At 60.7% G+C, this 19,264-nt stretch overlaps 1 protein-coding gene across 5 annotated transcripts; it reads right to left on the reverse strand.

Annotated features, from left to right (window-relative positions):
* Positions 1 to 5,848: 5,848 nt before the first annotated feature.
* Positions 5,849 to 18,780, reverse strand: MST1R (macrophage stimulating 1 receptor). 5 transcript variants are annotated; one of them, XM_090284775.1, is made up of 20 exons: positions 17,256 to 18,780; positions 14,016 to 14,201; positions 13,807 to 13,935; positions 13,445 to 13,615; positions 12,989 to 13,149; positions 12,463 to 12,628; positions 12,213 to 12,349; positions 11,651 to 11,812; positions 11,464 to 11,557; positions 11,111 to 11,320; positions 10,864 to 11,010; positions 10,623 to 10,785; positions 10,352 to 10,453; positions 10,072 to 10,278; positions 9,642 to 9,722; positions 9,308 to 9,489; positions 9,100 to 9,209; positions 8,668 to 8,833; positions 8,131 to 8,267; positions 5,849 to 6,412 (listed from the first exon to the last, which is right to left on the reverse strand). In XM_090284775.1, the coding sequence occupies exons 1-20, from the start codon at positions 18,495 to 18,497 to the stop codon at positions 6,157 to 6,159; spliced, it is 4,209 nt and encodes a 1,402-aa protein (XP_090140901.1). In that variant the 5' UTR covers positions 18,498 to 18,780; the 3' UTR covers positions 5,849 to 6,156. The 5 variants fall into 5 exon arrangements, with proteins under 5 accessions (XP_090140901.1, XP_090140900.1, XP_090140899.1 ...); XM_090284774.1 differs by having other exon boundaries at positions 10,072 to 10,275; positions 11,111 to 11,323; XM_090284773.1 differs by having other exon boundaries at positions 11,111 to 11,323.
* Positions 18,781 to 19,264: the final 484 nt, after the last annotated feature.

Here is a 19,264-nt window from a genome sequence, read left to right on the forward strand (position 1 = left end):
GCTCCCAGGCAGGGGCCCTTCTGCCCAGCCCCCAGGAATCAAGTAGGAACATTGCCCCCTGTACCCCACCCCCCATGTTTTTAAATAGTCTTTCACCAGGAAGAAGGGCATCCAATTCTATTTCTGATTCTGGAAAGTGAGGAGGGCCAACATGTTGCCATGGCAACCTGAGAGCACCCCCCCCCACCCCGAGACTGAGCCCATTCCCCAGGCTGAGGGCTATCTGGGATGCAGGGGCCAAGGAGGAACTGGAAGGAGCTCAGTCTGAGGGCCAGGCCATACAGAGTGTCCTCTGTGAGGGCAGGTCCTGGCATTGCCTCCTCTCATACCTCACCTGACTCCCACCTGTCAGGTTTGAGGGGAAGGCCCAGCCCTTTTGGAGAGGGTGAGACTTCTGGAGACGGGGGTCAGTCACTCTAAGGGACCCTTCTTTCCTGTGGGTCAGGCCGAAATCTCCCTCACCTAGGAGGCCCCGAGGAGAATGGGCAGGAAGTCATGAAGGGAAAGGGGGACAGAAGGCTCCATTGTAGGCCCTGGCTGGTGTGACGCAGTGGGTTGAGCACCAGCCTGCGAACCAAAGGGTTGCCGGTTTGATTCCCAGTCAGAGCACAGGCCTGGGTTGCAGGCCAGGTCCCCGGTTGGGGGTGTGAGAGGCAACCACACGTTGATGTTTCTCTCCCTCTCTTTCTCCCTCCCCTCCCCTTTCTCTAAAAATAGATAAATAAAAACGTAAAAGAAAGAAGGCTCCATTGTACTGGGAGCTCCCTGACCAGCCAAGTCTCCCACACCTGCAGACGGACTCAGGGTTTACACTCTCCCAGCGCTCCAGCCTGTTCCTCCCATGCTCTGGGAAGACTTTGGACACCTTCAAAAGTCTAGGATCAGGAAGAGCCTGAGAGGAAACAAACAAACAAAAACCAGACAGAGGGAGCCTGAAGGGGTCCCTGGGTAGCCAGCCCCTGATACTGGGGTGAACAGCAGGCGTGTTCCGTAGAGGTGCACCCCTATCTACTGTCCAGGGGCTCAGACACCAGCCTTTCAGCCAGAGGCTGCAGACGGGCAGCATTTCAATCTGTGGAGGAGTGGGGGACACTCCAGGTAGGCGCACAGCCCAGGCAAAGGCTGGCTCCTGAAAAGACCCAAATGGATCTTTTGTGTCAGCCCTCTCTGGGTACTGATGGGAAACTGAGGGGGGCCTCCCAGCTCCACACCCAGTGCTCTGTCTGAGGCTTCCTCTTCTGACCCTCCTCCCTGGAGCCATCCAAGTGGCCTGTGAGCCCTAACCCCTGTCTCCCCCGGAGTCACCTGGCCAGGGTGCCTCCATTCCATGTTAAAGGAACTGGCACCTCCTCTTCCTCCGTAGCCTCCCGCCTGACCCAAGAGGAAGATGGCCAGGGTGCAGAGGCCCCCAGTCCTTGGGGAACCTACAGTGGGGTGAGGGGTGATAATCCACTCCTAATCTGGGCTGTGGAAGGCAGAACCCAAGAGGCTGAGAGGATGTGGCTTTGAAGCTCTAAGGCATAAAGAAATTTAAATAACAGATGTTTAAACAATCTTCCCTGCAAGCCTTGGTGCAGTGACCCCTCTGCTGTGATGTGTTACAGCTTAAAAATAGCCCACAATGAACCGCTCTGAGCTCCAATTGACTCAGGCTTACGTAACTCTGTGTGAAAGATGGCCAGCCGCACCAGCCCGCAGGGAGGGAGACAGCACAGCCACCCTGACTGCTGCCCCAGCCGCCTTAGGGGCTGCGGTGGACTTCCCACCCTCCCTGGGAGTCGTCCCCCATCCAGCAGCCCGCAGGAGTGCGGGGAAAGCCAGTGCCACCAAAGCACGCGTGCTTTCACGGTTGCTGAGAAGAGACCTCCACCCGTGCCTGCAGAGGGCACGTGACCTGAGGCCCCCAGGCCTAATGCAGGGTGGGGGCGACTTTAAGAACAGGCACCAGGATGCCAAGGCAGGAGCCCATGTGGGCAGGGTGACGGGCCGCCCAAAGGATTCCTTTTCCCCTCTGAAGAGGGGTTCTCCCGCTTGGGAGAACATGTCAGCAGGAGGGATGCCTGGCTGACACTGTCACTACCATGGAGCCCAGGGGAGCAGCGGCCTCCTTCGCTGAGTCTAAGGGCCCACGGTCCAGGCTGCACAGGTGGGATGTGGCATGGGGGAGGGCACTGGTTTCCAAGCTGATTGAATTCTGTGACCCCGGCCACCAGCTGCTTTCAGTCCCCTGCCTTCCCTGATGCAGATCCCAAGTGCCCAGTCCAAGGCTGACCACAAGTGTGCAGGTAGCCAAACCAATGTGAAAGCCAGCAGAGAGGAGAAGGGAGGGTGTCCTGGCATCGGGAGCCTCTTGTGCCCCCTCTGCCACAGCCCATGCTGAGCCCTAGGGATTCAGTGGCTTCCCTCAGCTCCCAGCAGCTGAGCCCAAGCCTGACCCCTGAGCTCCTGCGAAGCAACGGTGAGACTGGTGGCGACCCAACATGAAGTCCTCTTCCCATCTCCCCAGCACAGGGCAGGCCGCTGGGCGCTTTAGTGCTTCCCTTTCAAGGTCAGGGCCGCCAGATGGGAGGAGGGGGCATGGGTGGCCATAGAAGGCCAGCAGCTGGCTCTGGGCTCCTCATCCTGCCAAGTAAGGGGAAACTTGCTTTTGAACCTCCCTCTCCAGGGCAGCCTGACAGTCCCTGCTGCACATCCAGGGATGCACATCTGGGGATCAGAAACAGAGGATGCTCAGGGCGCGGAAAGAACAGAGAACAAGATGCAGAGGCCATGGGCAGCTCAGGAGCAGAGCCGCTCTTCCGTGTAGAGGCTGGGGTGTGAGCTTCTGCCTGGGATAAACTGATAGGGTTGGGGGTTCAGGAGAAACAGTCATTTCGGAGAGTGTCCGAGGGTGGTCAGTAGGGGGCAGCTGGGATTCAGGTGCCACACCTCTGGACTGAGCTGGGTCAGGTAGGCTCTGCTACCCGATGGACACCTGCTGCCTACATTTGGGCCAAAGAAGCCTGCCAAGAGAGGACCAAGTTTGAAGACCATGCTCCAGGTCACCATCCTTAGGCATAAAGGACCCACCCAGGGCACCATCGGAGCCAGAGGTGAACATGGCAGCTGCCCAGGCTCTCCTGGCATCTGTGCTCATTGGGTTAAAGCCCCCGTCCACTGGAACACACCCCAAAAGACTGAGGCTCAGTTGGCCCCACTGTGCTGGATGAGGAATGTCGGGAGTGCTTCTCTGAGTCGTTCCCCATCCCCCCAGCTGGTGTAGCCCCACCTCTGGGCTGGTTGGACTCGCTCATGGGCAGAGCAGAGGCTATGGGTGAAGGATGCCCCGTTCCTGAGGTCTTCACCTAGGGCAGTTCCTCAGCTCCAACGTCTTTTTCATCAGGGCCTGGTGGGCGGGGGCTCAGTGCTCAGCTACTGATCCCCAGGCAGAGGGGACACATTCGAGAGCTGCAGCCTGGGCCTCCATGGCCTCAGACCCTCCCCACAGCGCCCACGTCCCCGACCCCGGCCCCCGAGAGCCCTGCTCTCTCCTACAGGTGAAGGGACCTAGTTCATGGAATGGTACCAGGGACAGACCTGGGACCTCATGGGCTGCATGACGGAGTCACTGATGAAGCCATTGTCCAGGAAGGTCCCAGGGTTTGAAATGGGACTATATATCTGGAGCCCTCTGGTGTGACCCTCAAAGAGGTTTCGGACCCCTGGGAAAATTCTCTGCAGGGCTGGGGCTGAGGCATAAGGGGAATTTCAGACCAGGCTCAGGGTCCCCATCAAAGCAGATCGGTGCACTCCAGGCCCGCCTCCAGGTGCAAGAAGAGTGACAGCAGTGGGTGCTCAGGTGGGTGTGAGTCATCTGCTGCTTCCTCAGCCCCAGCTCCCAGCCTGGCCTCCCTCTGGTCTTCACTGGCACCTGCTTGTCCCCAGCCCCACCAAGGCAGAGGAGCTGGCAGCTCTCCACAGCTCACGGTGGCATCCCAAAGCCCTGGGAGAAAGCTCTGCTCCTGCCGCCCCATCCCTGCGGCAGGCGCAGGCCTGCCAAGGCCACCAGCAAGCTTCCCTGTGCCCAGGTCACCACCACACCTGAGACAGTGTTCAGGCCAGCCTTCACTAGCCCGGGAGGTCACTCAGAGTCTCCTAGACCCCCAGCCCATCTGGGGGCCTAGAACTAACCGTCCCTTCCTCACCTCCCTGGTGGCATAGGCAGGAATTGAAAACGCTGACGCAGTTCTAGCTCCTGACACTCCAGGGGGACTTGGCGGGTTGCGGCACTGCGGGCAGGCGGTACGGCTGTGCCGTGACCCAGGGGCCCCTCCCCGAGAACCCTGGCCCTGGAGGCCCTCGGCCCAGAAACAGGCCCAAAGCACCCCATTCTGGAAACCTGACACCCCTTGGAGCTCTCTCCCATCTCCCTTCCCTGGGGCCCCTCTCCTTGCCCAGCTCCCCTGCCAGCCAGAGCCCCTCTTCCTCCCTGAGTCCCTCTCTTATGAACACACCAGCCAGTGGTCCATGAGCTGCAGAGGCTCGGTGGGGAAGAAGCCTCAGTGCAGCTTCAGAGACGCCCCTGGGCCTGCTCCTCACTCCCCACCCAGGGCTGGGTGCTCTGGGTGTCCCTTAGGTCCCCAGGACAAGGTCGAGGAATGAGGACTGTGAGTCAGAGGGACTGAGACAGTCCTTTCCAACTGGTATGGATGGGGAATACAGCTGTGGGGGGTACCCCAGGACGTTCCACTCACCTCGGCCCCAGCCGCAGGGGCAACACAGCTGTCTCCCCCACACAGAGACATGGGGTCTCTGGCTGAGCAGGGAAGGCTACAACCTCCTCTGCAGCTGCACCAAGGGGGTAGCACAGGTGCAGTGGTGAACAGGCAGTCTGCCTCTAGGGCCCCTCATTGTTGGACCCCTGTACTTGAGCAGAAGAGCCCCCTTTTAAGCTTTGTCTACCTACCCTCAGGGTCCTTAGGCTCCCTGGCTGGGCACCCCCCTGGCCTGAGGTGGTCGAGTGGACGGCAGTATGGGAAGAGACTCCCCCTCTGCTTTCCAGGGTTCCATGAGACAGGACAGAGCTGGGGACTCCCAGGAGAGGGAACGTGCTCCCCTTAGGGTGAGCTAGGGTCCCCCAAACTGGCAGGATAGGGACTGGGGGCATCCTGAGCAAGAGAGAGGAGCCACTCTGGTACTCCGGCTGCACCCTCAGCATCGAGGGGGCCGCCAGGGCTAGTGCGCGGAGGAAGCTGTTCTGTTCTCCCTCTCCAGGGGGGCCTGGGCCTTGAGTGGCTCATGCAGAGTGGCCTTGACAGGTATGAATAGCCTGAGCAACCAGCACCTCGAACTTGGGGCGTGGAGAGCGTGGCGCTGAGGCCTTGCGGCTGGCTCACTGTTCTCAAGGCTGCAGGCACGATGCTGGTGGCGGGGGAGGGGGGTAGAAGGGGGAGCAAGTGTCCCTGCCCTGACTGTGTACATGTGCTGCAGGTGGAGCAGGGAGCCCTGGAGGACTAGAGCCCAGGGGAGGGGACAGCAGACTGGGCAGCAGGGAAGCCACCCTGGCTGCTGTAGCCCTGGGTCCCCAGCAGCCCTCTTGGCTCCGTCCAGAAGTCCCCAGGGCCTTGTAACCTGCATCTGGGGCCTGCCTACCTTCCTGCTCTCTGGAGCCTTCTTGCTGACCCAACTCCTTTCCAGCCTCAGGGCCTCTCTTCCAACTCGGTTCTGGCACAGCTCCCACCTGACAGGGTCTCAGCAAAAATGCCACCTCCTGGGGCGCCTCCTTCGCCTCTGCGTTCACCTTTCTATCCAGTGGTGCCCTCCGCCCCCCAAAGCCGCCAGCCCTTTTCTTCCACAGCACTGACCACAGTTTGTGCTTAAACAGTCATTTGTTCATTTACTGGTTCATGGGCCGGTGGCCGGTCACGGCTGAGTCCCTGTGCCCGGCAGGCCAGGCACACAGCAACTCCGTAGGTACCCATTACCTCAAGGGCCACCCTCCCTGGCTCCCTCTGTGCAGTGAGGGGCCAATGTGCCTTGTTCCCCTCCTATAGCCTGAAGGTTAAAGGGACAGGGCAGAGGGCAAGTCAGGCCACCCCCTGGCATGGAACAGCCCAGAGGTTAGCTCCCAGGAGTGGCTGTGCAGGTCCAGCCCCTTGGGGCTGCCTAGGGCTAAGGTCACGTGGGCCTTGGTGGCTCTGAGAGGGGCCGCGGCCGCCCGGGGCTCCTGTGCCCAGGCGAGGACAGTGAGTGTTCTGGGGGCAAGTTTGCCTCCTTGGAGGTATCTAGGCCCAGGTTCATGTAGGCCGCAGGCAGCTGCACGTAGTGGTCCCCACGCAGAGCCACCGCCACGTGCTCCACTTCCCTTGCTAGTGTGCCAAAGGTGGGCCGTGCTGCGGGGTCCGCTGCCCAGCAGCGCAGCATTACTGCGTACCTGCGGGGGGAGGAGAATGTCAGGGGCAGGCCACACCCCCACCCGGAGGTTCTGGGCTGCCCAGCCTGTTAACCCCCTGGCAGGCCACATAGGGATGGGGACAGGTGGCAGCATCTAACACCTAGCATCACCCGATCAGGGACAGCTCTCCTCGTGGTTGTGATTGCTGTTCCAGTCCTGCCTCCCTGCCCGTGGCAAAGGTCGAAGTGCCATAGGGGTGAGAGCTTGGGCTCCTGTGCCCTCGTGCCTCGGGGCTGTGGGATTTCGGCAAATTCCTTAACCTGTCTGTGCTTGTGGATCCTCGTCTGAGCCCACAGCCCCTGGTGCATGATGACAGGGTGCCTGTGAAGGGCCCAGTTCATAAGCTGTCACAGTTATCATCACTCATCTAGGAAAGACACCCAGGCCCGGTGACGTGGGGATGAAAAGCCTGGGGACAAGGAGGTGTGAGCAGAACTGCTCGCACCCTCATTCCCAACTGGAGTTTCTCTGGTTTGCCTGGTGGGGCTAATACTTGCCCCTGGAGTTTGGGAACGTCATCCCTGCCTTAAGTGATCCCCTAAGTGCCCTACAAACAATAATCTCACACAATCCTCAGACTCTCTGAGGGTGGTCCTGTTATCTTTTCGGATGAGGAAACAGGCCCGGAGAGGAGAAGGGGCTGACCCTGGGACAGTGGGGGCCACCAGATCCCCCTTCACTCTCGCCTGGCTGCTGACCACTCTATTCAGGCTGAGATTCTCTCTAAGAACAGCCCCAGGCAGAAAAGAATTGCCTCTCCCAAGCTCACAGTCCCCTTCAGGGACAGCGGGGGCCAGTGGCTGCTTAACATCTGGTTCAAAGACCTGGCCCATTGATCTTAATTTCCTAAAACTCCGAAGGGCCACCATCTCCAGCGGTCCCCATGGGACGGGCTGAGGCCTCTGCTGCATCTGCAACTGCTCCGCCCACCCGGTCCTGCTTCCCTAGTCCCCAGCCCCCCAATAAGCCTCCTGCACGTAAGTGTCCATCTCAGAGTCTGTTTCAGGAAGCCTCCTGTGGAGGCAGATAGGCAGTGAATTTAACTTCTCTCATGAGTGACGTGAATAATGGAGATCAGACGCAGGGCAGGCAGGGCTGTGCAGGAGGGTTACTTGTCCCCTCTGGAGCACAGCCTGAGGCTGCACCTGTGACCTGGCTCTTCTGTCCTAACCACAGAGACCTGGGCACAGCTGAGGTGCTCGCTGCTTACGAAGATGAGCCTCGGCACCAAACCCACTTTGCAGGCAGCGAGGACAACGCAGCTGTCGCCAGGCCTCCGAGAACGGGAAATCTGAAGCTAGATCCCGTGAAAAAAACATCTGATCTGGAGACGCGGAGGGGGCTAGTGTGGGAGCTAATGGAAGCTTTCCTTGACATTAAGTGAGTGGAAAAGATGGAAAACAGCCCCCCTTGGCAGGGGTGGGGGGAGAGGAGTGCTGGGAAATCAAATCACTGGCCTCAACCCAGACTCGAAGATGGGAATGCTGTTACCATGGCGACCATGATATCCTCCCAGCACCCAGCTCTGGAGAGGGGCAAAACCAGTCCTCGGATGAGGAAACTAAGGCCTAGAGAGGGTCCCTTTCCAGGTCAACCAAAGGATCAGTCCAAAAGTGAGGCAAGAACTCTGTCCCCTATCCCTCTCTCCTTGTCTCTGGGGCCCAGCTCCCTCCCCATTACCACCTGTACATACTCACAGAGAATTGGGGCAATACTCAGGCTGAGGCAGGCGACGCCCCTGGGCCAGGAGGTGAGTGAGGTCAAAAGGGTCGACGTGAGGGTACGGTGGGGCACCTCGAGTCAACAGCTCCCACAGCAGCACCCCAAATGACCACTATGGGAAGGGAAAGGTGAGGGGACTCAATTGTCACCCCAGATTTGGGGGCAGGTGAGCCCCACAGGTCTTCTACCTCCCAGATTCCTCTCGCTGGAAATGGGGGCTCCACCCCCCCATCAGAGTCTGGTCCTCAATACCTCGCAAGCACCTTCCCTATGTCTCCTCCCACCGCCTGAGCCAGGTCAGAGGTGGGGCTGGCAGGGCCTGCAGTGTGGAGGAGCCAGTGAGGTCACGGCCACCGCCTCCTCCTGTCCAGGAGGTGGGCAAGTGGGCTGAGGGGGCTGCCCAGCGTGGCAACTCCCTGAGCTTGGGTCATCACCTGGAGCTCGAGGGGCAAGGCCAAGTGTTGTCCCAGTTCACTGGGGCCGCGTGGACTCGGGGGCGAGTGGGGTCTCACCACATCAGACTTGCTGGTGAACCTGTAGGTCTGCAGACTCTCCAGCGCCATCCATTTGACAGGCAGGCGGGCGTGACGGTGCTGTTGAACGGTGTAGTACTCCTTGTCCAGGACGCCTCGGGCCAGGCCGAAGTCAGCCACCTTGACTGTGAAGGACTCGTCCAGCCTGGAAGAGGGGAATCCCACTCAGGACTGGCCCCCACCAGGCCCTGAATCCACCTGTTGCAGGTCTTCACTCAGGTTCAGAGCCACAGGGTCCCATGTAAGCCTGAACTGGACAGACAGGAAAACTGAGGCCCAGAGAGGGGAGGATGTGCCCAGGGCTGCACAGCAAGAGCAGGAACGTGGCATCTTCTCTGAGGCACCCTTAGGGCAGCCATACACCCTGGTACCCTGCCGCCTCGCCTCACCCCAACTGCCCTGGCCCCTCACATGCAGTTCCGAGCAGCCAGGTCCCTGTGCACAAACTTCTGCTCTGCCAGGTACTCCATGCCGCGGGCTACCTGCAGGCCGAAGCTGACGAGGTCCTTCACAGTGGGGTTCTGGGGACACACACAGGTGGGTCAGTATGCGAGGGCCGAGCGGCTCCAGCCCCGGCTGCTGCCCGAGCCTCCCGACCCAGGGCCAGATGAGCACCGACCCGCTGGGGGGAGCGGATGAACTGCAGCAGGTCCCCGTGGCGCATGTAGGGCAGCAGCACACAGGGAAGCCCTTCCGGCGGCAGCACGATCCCGATGAGGGCCAGCACGTTTGGGTGGTGCAGGCCGCGCATGAGCAGCCCCTCGCGCAGGAAGGCCTCCACCTCCTGCACCTCCGTGATGCCTGCAGAGCAGCGTGCGTCAGGCCTGGGGCAGGGAGGCCCTTGACCCGGGTCGGAGGGGGAAATGGAGAAGCAGGGTCTCCTGCTCAGGGTCGCTCAGCAAGACGGTAACACAGCCGGGATGAGGCCCCGCCCCACCTTCTGCCCCACTTACGACTCAGGGACTTGATGGCACAGTGAGTTCGATTCTGGGCCTCGTCTGTGTATTCTCCGTGGTAGACAACCCCAAAGTGGCCTGGCGAGAGGAGACAGTGAGCGGGACCCCAGCACCTAGTGCTTGGACCACGCCGTCTCCTTGACAACCAGACCCCAGAGCCCCGGCTGGCCCATCTGACGTTAAACACAAGCAGTAGCTTGTAGCCCTTCCAGGCCCACCTAATCTGCACCCGAAGTGGAACAAATTCCCACTTCACAGATGCGCAGCCTGAGGCTCAGAGAGGTTACTTGTTATGACCAAGGTCACGCATGTTGGTGAGAGGGCCAGAGTAGGACGGTTGGTGACAGTCCTGCCCAACTGTTCCTTGAGCCCGTGTCATCTCAGGACTCCACCTCTGCCCCAGCCCCACCTGGCCTGGCCCCCATACCTTTGCCGATGACTCGGTCACTGTGGGTGACCACCCGCTCGTGGGGAACCAGCACGTCCTTGACCTCGGCCAGGAGCGCAGAGTCCAGATCCTCAAGCTGGATGGACTTTGTCCGAAGCAGTGGGACACGGGACCCGTCCCCACTGTCTGAGAAGGATTTTTCGTGCACCTGAGTGGTGGAATCCAGACGGCCCAGGGCAGGAGCTGCTGTGGGGGGGAGAGTGAGCAGCTAGTGGAGCAGAGGGCGCGGCCCCAGCTTCCAGCACCTCCGCCCTCTCACCAAGGCCGCTGCTGCAGTCAGAGCCTGACTGGAGGAGAGGCAGATGCGTGGCTCCAGTGCTTTGATCCAAGGATCCTGGGTCGTGCAGGTTTGGAGAAAAGACTGTGGGAAGAAGGCCCCGCATAGACAGCCTCTCCAAGCGCCTAGAGGCCGACCCCTCCCCAGGAGGGGCGGGCAGACCCCCAAGGCCTGGGCAGAGAGAGGATACAGGGACTGGGAGACCCCATGGTTTGGGGGGAGGGGCCGAGTCGGATGGGCGTGGAGAGCTGACCTAGCTGCTTCCTCCGCCGGTAGCTGAAGATCAGCGCGGCGGCCAACAGGAGCACAAGCAGGGTCAGGGCCAGCAGGACACCGAGCAGTGTCCTCTGTGGGGCGCCTTCCGAGCCTGGCCGCACCACGCTGCCCAGGGTGTGGCATGCACCATCCACGCAGACCTGGGGCAGGTGGCAGCTCAGGCCCAGCCTGCAGACCCCCACCCATGTCTCCTGTGAAGAGCCCGCTGAGCTGCCTACCTGCAGTGGGGTGCCATCCTTGCCCAGTTGCAGGGAGGGGGGCAGGGGACAAATGACCACATCCCCTCGGAGCTCGTGCTTGCAGCTCTTACCACCCACGGTCACGTTCACCTCCACACAGTCAGCCACAGCTCCTAGCCCGATGTACTGCAGAGACAGCCGTGAGGACGGGCCAGAGCTCCCGACCCCTCTGGGCAGGCTTCAGCCCTGACCCCCACTGAGCCCGCCCTCCCACACTCGCACTTACCTCGAACTTAATGGCATGCTCCTCAGGCTTCAGTGGGGCCAGGTCAGCGCTGGGTAGGCGGGGTGGGGGCAGGAAGCGAAAGCCCGGCAGTGTGAAGCGAGCAGCTCCATCCCCCCAGGCACTCAGGTTCCCTGTCACCCACCCCTGGGGGCCTCGGACCACGTATGCGGGCAGGCGGCACCGACGCTTCTCCGGCAGCTGCCCCTCACACTGCTGGGGCCCATCGAGAGTGATTAGCCAGGTACCCCCAGTCTCCTCGGCCCAGCACGGGGTGGGGCAGGGGCTCAGGGGACTGGTCCCGCCTCCCTCCCTCCAGGCCAGGGCCCATCGGGCTGCCGTCAGGGCCCGCTCACTGTATTCTCTGCTGCCTTAAGGCCATCGTGGAATGACAGCACTAGGTGCCACACCGAAGTCAGATGCTGGCCACGGATGGTGACGTGGGAGCCGCTGTGGAGGAGAGCAGGTGGTGGGCTTGGGGTGCTCTCTGATGGTGGATCCCTCATTCCCAGGAGACCAGATGGGGAAAGAGGTAGCACCTACGTGTAGCCACAGTTGGGGCTGATGCCCAGCACGGTGGGGTCTTCCTGGTAGTCAAAGGTCCAGGAGCCAGGCACCTCGGCGCCCCCCACCTGCAGGCGAATGGGTACACTGGCCGAAGCCACACTGGGTGGCGTGGTACATAAAAGCTGCCCCTCGCTGACCCTGCAGAACAGGGGGATTGGGCTCAGGGTCGCCATGCAGGTGACACTTAGGCCCACTTCCACTACCAATCCTTCCCAGTTCCTCTATTGGTTCCCTCGCCACCTGCTCATACTACACGGGTCTGTATAAAGACAGGCTGATCCCAGTAAGACCCCCCAAGAGGGAAGGGAGGGAACAGATTCCCCACAGCCTCAGCTGAAAGGAAGCAATGGACTGTGATGGTCTCCCACGCCATTCCCAAACCACCTCTGGACTGAAGGGGGCAACAGACCCTTCCTGGACCTGACTATGTGACTGAGCCCTCTTCCCTCTGCCTTGGCAGTGATCCAAGTCCTACCTGGTGAGGGCTTCCCTAGGTAGGGCCCTATGGCTTCCCATCCCCTTACCTGCTAGCACTTACCATTCCAGAAGGCACTCGGTCCCATTGACCAGCACAGCCCGGCTGCTGCCTATGGACAGACTCTGGCCTTTAAGGGTCAGGCGGGTGCCCCCAGCCCGTGGGCCAAAGAGGGGTTGCACGTCTTTCAGCACTGGCTCCTGAGAGGGTATAGAGGTGGCTTAGCTTGGTGCAGGAGACCCTCCACTCCAAGCCCTTCCCTCCCCATATTGCCCAGCTGGCCAAGGGCACAGACAAGGCAAGATGGCCTCACCATAAAAGAGAAGCCTTGTAGCGTGGAGGTGCCGTTGACCCGGAAGCGCTTGCCCGGTGGCATGTTGGTCACAGTGAGGCTAATGTTGGCAGGCCCAGCTGCCTGTGTGTCCAAGGGCTCCAGTTCACACTCAAACTCTTCTATAAAATCCTTCCGGGACCTTGGGCTAGAGCACCGGGGAACTCAAAGTCAGCCAGGGGTCACACAGGCCTGGTTGCTTGCCCACCACAAATCACAGGTCTCCTCTGAGCCTGAGGCGGGGGTCTCTCTCCATCCATGCCTTCCTCCAGGGCAGGCAGGATCTGGCAGGGCAGAGACTAGCCTTGCCTGGTCCATGATTCAAGAGACAGGTAAGGCCTATGCAGGCTCAAGGAGGGACAGAGATGTCTCCACATACACGAAGCAGCCAGAGTCACTGCAGCTTGCCTCAGATCTCCTTGCCCCCAATAAGCAGAGGATAGAGTCACAGGGAAGGAACTGCTTGGTTGCCCCCATCATGGATAGGAAGGGCAAGGGACAGTTGTACCTGAAGTTTGAGCTGTCCTTGGGCAGCAGTCGGCAGGGACTTTGGCCCACGGTGACCTCATGGGTGCCCTCAGGCACCAGACCGGTAGGGTACGAATAGAAGTTGGAGCCACACAAGGTCAGCCTCGTGCTGCCCCTTAGGGGTCCACTGTGGGGATAGAACTGGAACGGGAGCAGAGAGCCGTTGTGGGCCAGGACTCTCTACCCTGTCTGCTCCCCCCAAACTTTTCTGTTATGCCCCTTGCCCGCCCCACACTTCCTTCATTCTAAGTCACTCGCTAGTCCTCACTCAAGCACTTTTCTGCCTCCAAATCTTTGCATACACCACCTCCTCTGCCAAGAACGCCTTCCTTGAGAACATCGCAGGCCTGATTATGATCATGGTCAAGACCTGCTGTTCCACACCCCAGACCCAGCTTGTGTTACCCTTACCTATGCCTGGCCAGGCAAGCCATACCTCAGTAAGCTCAGGTGGGCAATGGTCCTGCTGCCAGGAGTCAGGACACTCCTTCTGTCTGCCACAGGTGCCCCCACACCAGCCACAGCCCATGAAACGCTGTGTCCGCAGACAACGCCCGCAGGTGAGGAAGTGACGGCAGCCAGGGCCCTGGATAGGTACCTGGAAGACCTTGGAATGGCAGAAAGGTGGCTCGGGGGTGGCTGGGGGGGGGAGGTTGGGGGGCCTAGACCCCATAGACTCCCCACCCCGGTTCCATTCTAGATCAGGTGGTAAGACCTGTGTGTCAGTGCCCCCCTGGATTGGATGGGAAGCTGTGCTCCCACAGCCCTGGCCCCAGGCCCTGCCCCTGCCCCCCTTACCTGGTTCCCAGAGGCAAAGAACAGGTGGTCGCCAAGGCGACTGACATCCCGCTGCACAGGCTGCTTACTGTTGCTCAGTGAGAAGTTGGACACATATAGCAGGTAGCTGAGCGACCTGGCCAGCTCCACCTGGGACAGGTCAGCCGTGAGCATAATGGGGATGGGAATGGGGACCCAGGGACAAAGGACTGTGGGGGTGAGGGGCCTACCTGCACGATGCGCCCATCAGTCGTGCCCATGTGGGCCACCGTGACATTGTCGAGGCGTGTCACGTGCAGTGCAGTGATCTGCACTGGCCCTAACAGCCCGTTGAACAGGTCCGCACGTAAGAGGCTGCTGCTGACCAGCAGAGGGTAGTGGTAGCAGCTGGTGTTGGGGCTGAGAGACAGGCCAGGCTGGGGAAAAATCAGGGAAGGAGTCAGGGCTCATCCCATACAGTGACCCCCTGGGGCCTCTAGCAGTGACCACAGCAGCCCAGACTCCCACCCCTCCCCTGGCCTGCCTGGTGAAGGCCCCAGTCCTGCCAGGTACCGCATCCTCCCACCCCACAAAGGCACTCTCAGAGGTAGCAAGGCCTGAAAAGGCCCAGGCTGGAAGGCCCGGTCTCCCTACGCCTTGCCCTACCCCATCATGTCCATTCTGATAATGAGTTACTGCGTCTCACACCCCCACCCCCATTCTGTCCTCACAACCACTCACCATCTCCATCTTACAGACGAGGAAACAGGCTCAGAGAGGTTTGGTCCTTTGTCAAAGGCTGCAGAGCCCCTCGGCGAGAGGAGCCAGGTTGGACGTCTGAGCGCTTGACTAGAGCCCTCTCCTGCCCTCTGCTGGCTCTGCCCTGAACTTCAGCAAACCCTGTCCCCTCTTAGGGCTTCAGTTTCTCCACCAGTGTCAGGGGCCTGAACTCTGAGGTTAATTTGTCATCACAGAATTGGTAAGAGGATCCTTCTCCCTGAGACTTCAACATCTTCCCGCACCTCTAACGGCTACCTGTACCTCCTACGAGGTACAAAAGGGGTAAACCAAGGTCTGAAGGCCTGGGTGCCAAGCTAGGCCCCAGGGGCCCAGAGATGCTAGCCACTCCCTTGTTCTTTTTTTTGTTTTGTTTTGTTTTTTTAAGATTTTATTTATTTATTTTTAGAGAGACGGGAAAGGATGGGGAAAGAAAAGGAGAGAAACATCAATGTGTGGTTGTCTCTTGCACACCCCCAACTGGGGACCTGGCCCACAACCCAGGCACTTGCCCTGGCTGGGAATTGAACTGGCAACCCTTTGCTTTGCAGGTTGGCACTCAATCCACTGAGCCACACCAGCTAGGACTCCCCTGCTCTTAATGGGAGGGTGTTTGGGGGCTGCACTCAGTGCTCCACGGAAGGGCTATGGAAGCTTCTGGAAATCAAGAAGCTAGGGTGTAATGCAAGGTATTGGATGGAGCTGGGTGGAAAGTGCTGGCAGGGCTCGATAGTCCTAGTTGCTTAGGACACTCCCTCGTTAGCTCTGAGGACAACCCTCAAGGCTGCAGCCTGAGGCCACCATCAGATCAAGTATGCGAAACTCAGTCATTTGACCTAAGCGCTGATCAGGAGCCCTGGGGGCAAGAGCAGGTGCAGAGCTGGGCCCAGAAGCCACACACACTCTGAGTCTGTGGCCTGGGTAGGCAGGGACTGGGACTCTGTCCTCTCTTGAGGAAAGAAAGGGGCCGATTCTAAGCCAGAAGCCAGCCGGGCGTTTTCAGCATGACTCAGGGACAGGTGGGGCTGCGGTGTGGAAAAGAGGCCCTGCTCCAGTCAGGGTCACGCCCTTGCCTGCTTGCCCTGAGTTCCAGAGTCTTAGCTCTGGCTTCCCAGGCTTGTCTAGGGGCCCATGGCTCCTGAACACTTTAATGTTCAATGCCCCAGACGCAAACCCTACTGGAACCCATGGAAGGCAGGTAGCAGCCCTGAGCCTCTCAGGCTTCCTGAGGCCAGCACAAGGAGCGCAGGGCGGATGTCACCCTGGAGGGTGCATGCCCAGTCACTGAACAAACAGAACGAGCCGGTTCACACACCTCCCAGGGCTTGAGATTAGTCTCCCTAGAGCCTGGCACTACCAAGTCTTGCTGGGTGTCTTCTGACCCACTGACCGCTAGCCAAGTTGGGGAGAGGTTCTGACGTCCCAGAGGGAAGAAGAGGAGGACAGGCAGGGCTGCCAGACCCAACCCTGGGGTCTTCTCAACCTAGGTGGCCCCAGCTGAGGGAGGGAGGCTGAAGACCCCCCATCCTCATGCATACAACTGCTCCTACCTCTGGTCCATCAACAAGAGCCGGAAAGGAATTGATGGCGAATGTCACAGCAGGGCCACGGCCACAGAGCAGCCAAAGACTCTGCGAGCAGTGACTATAGGTCAGCTTGCTGAAAGGCCACTCGTTCAGTGCCATTCAGCCCATTTCCTTGGTTTAATTTCTTGTGATCTAAGGTAAGACTGTTTCAATTGCTTCAAGAAATCAGTTTTGGTTTTGTCCTCAGCATTTTAAGGAACGTCGTGTTTGTCTCTGCTCCAGCTCCCTGACACCGCGGCCTGGGAGAACCAGGGTGGGGTCTGCTGGAAGGAGCCCCCAGTTCAGCACGGGCTGGGAGACCTGCCTAGGATGAGAAGGGAGACTTGGGCAGGGCCCCAACTATAATGGGAAAAAATCCGGGACTCTTGTGTGGCGAACCAGTTCCAACCAGCCTCTACTTATCCCCAGATGTTTACAGTTGTCTGCACAGGACTGAGGGGAGCCTCCTGGAATCTACGAGAGCCAAGCCATCTTCCCACTGTGTCCTGGGGCCTCTTACAATCGCATCACAGAGGACAATCAATCAGGGATGAGTGGGTCTGTAAAACCCAAGCCATGTAACCCACCCCCACCCCTCAACACCTCCCAGGCCCAGGAAGCTCCCTGGAACAGGGGTGGGGGGCATTCCCCACCACTCCTGCCCTACCCTCTTTGGACAGCGGAACAAAACAAGTGCTCCCAGAGAGAAAGTGAAACTGGTGGTGAGCAGCTGTGAGTCTGTGTGAATCTATGGGTGTTGAGGGGACGGTTTCTGGGTCTGTCCCTGAGGGTCTGTGTAGTGTAGTGGGCAGGTAGGAGGGATGCCCATCATTCTCCACAGATTTTGGTAGTGTGTCTGGCAGAGAGACCGTTATGATGCAATCCAGTTCTCACATAACCAGGGAAGCTGCCTTAAAAATCAGAGGCCATGATAGGTGAGAGAGGGAGAGAGAAAACACGGCAGCACCAGGGGTGAGCCTGGCTGGGAGATGAGCCTGCAGTGCGGCCTCAGTTTGGCTGATTGCCTCACACCACCGAGCACTCAGCAACTGGGTGGAAGAGAAAACCCCTCTCAGTGGTGGAAGGAAAGCAGCCCGGATTCAGCCACGGGCACACTGCACACACACAAGGGCCCCTTTTGCTGCTTACCGGGTTGGGGCACAAACTGGGAGCCTGGAAGAAGTCGAGGTTTCTCCGGAGGCCGGGGTGGACGGGTGGCTTACAACAGCGATCCTCTCCCTCCTCGATGAGCTTGTCTATCAGGTCGATGGGGAAGGCACAGACGACAGAGCTGGGACCCCCACCGTGGCTGCTGTCTCTGCTGGCCACGAAGACCCCAAACAGCACTTCCTGGCCCTCGGCTGTGCTCAGCTCAGTGGCCAGCTGGCTGCCTACCGGGGCGGTGTGGGCTGCCCGCAGCACGGGGTAGGGCTGTCCGACCCCAGACACCCCGCGTCGCCGGCGTTTGGGCTCAAAACGGCAGTCAAGGACCAGCTCGCGGTAGTTGCCCAGGTCGGTGTCGCGTGCGCTGAGCCGGGCCAGGCGCGTGTGCAGGGCGCCAGGGGCGGCGGCCACGCTGGCCGGCTGCACCGTCAGGAAGTAGACAAAGGCTCCCGCGTGGAAGCTGTACACGTACTCGATGCGGTAGGAAGCGAGGTGCGCGGGCAGCACTGACAGCGCCTCGAAGTCTGGTGCGAATCCCGAGGCGTCGGCCTTGAGGCGCCGGATGGACACGGAGCGTGGGCTGAAGCTCGCGGCCACCTCCTTGTCCAGCGAAGATGCCACATAGAGGTAAGCGGCATGGCCCTGCTCAACCACGGTCACGAGGGTGCCCAGGGGGCTGGCCACGCAGTCGGGGCAGTCTTCCGGCCGGTTGCCGTGGGCGGAGAAGAGGCAGGCAGGCGGCACCAGGCGCAGGGCGGTCGGGCCGGGCTCCAGCTCGTGCAGGAAGCAGCGGCCGTGCAGGCTCGAGCCACAGCTGATCAGCGCCGGCCGTCCCGGGTCCAGCACCAGCACCTTTGCGTCTGTGTCCTCCCGCGGGCTGCGGGGGCCCGGGGCACAGGCCGCACACGTCTGGCAGCGACGGTCCCCAGCAGGGCCCGTGGCCAGGCTCTCGAGGGATTGCAGGTCCGGCCCAAGCATGTCCAGGCGGTTGCGCGTGCCCACGAACACCGCACTTCCGTCCCCGCCGCCGTCGTAGGTCGCCAGGGCCTGGATCGGCCCGCGGGCCGAGAAGCTGGGCACCGTGTACTCCACGTCAAAGTCGCGGGAGGCGGCGTAGGGGATGCGCCGGCACTGCCAGGACCTGCCAGCCGCGGGCGCCGCGGGCAGCAGCAGCAGCAACGGCAGCAGCAACTGGAAGGGCTGCAAGGGCGGCGGGACTTGCTCCATCGAGGCCCGTCTGGGGCCCCGCGAGGATTCCCACAGGCCAAGGACCTGGCTGAGAGCCGCCTCGAGGGCTGGGACCAGCGTCCAGCGCGGATCCTGAGAGCTCTGGGGAGCAGATCCCCGCCTGGAGCTCCTGGGATGCTCCCCTCTCCTCCCCTGCCCTCGGGTCTGAGCACCTGGCGCGGGCGGACACACACCCCCCGCCGGAACCGGAGAGGCCGACTCACCTGCCGGCGGCCGCAGCTGCCGCTCCCAGCCTTCGCTCAGAGCAAAGTCGGCGGCCAGGCGGCGGGAGGGGCCCGGGTTGGGGGCGGAGCGGCGGGAGGGGCCTGTTGAAGGTTTGGCCTGGCCCAGCCCGGCCCTGCAGACTCTCCCGGCCCTGGGATGTCCTACTCCTTCTTCTTCCTTGCCTTTCTCTCGGTGGCCTGGGGCTGGGTGTGCTTTGAGTGGCCTGGAGAGAAGTAAGTAGGCTCGAACCATCCCATCCAGGCCCCCACGACGCACTGGGCCGAGGTGAGGGGGGGCAGGGCTGCCCCAGTGCCAGGGAGGGTTTGAGGACCACTTGGCTCATTTCTTGATATGTGGATCCATTGCCTCTCTCATGCCCCCAACTGGGGACCTGGTCCGCAGCCCAGGCGTATACCCTGACTGGGAATCGAACTGGGGACCCTTCGGTTCGCAGGGCAGCACTCAACCCACTGAGCCTCACCAGCCAGGGTCAGAGTATTTTTTCAACCCATTGAGATTTTGCTTCCCGGCAACTGTTGTTA

This window comes from Furipterus horrens, unplaced genomic scaffold (genome assembly GCF_987537825.1).
Source record: "Furipterus horrens unplaced genomic scaffold, mFurHor1.1.pri manual_scaffold_7, whole genome shotgun sequence".
Lineage (NCBI taxonomy): Eukaryota > Metazoa > Chordata > Mammalia > Chiroptera > Furipteridae > Furipterus > Furipterus horrens.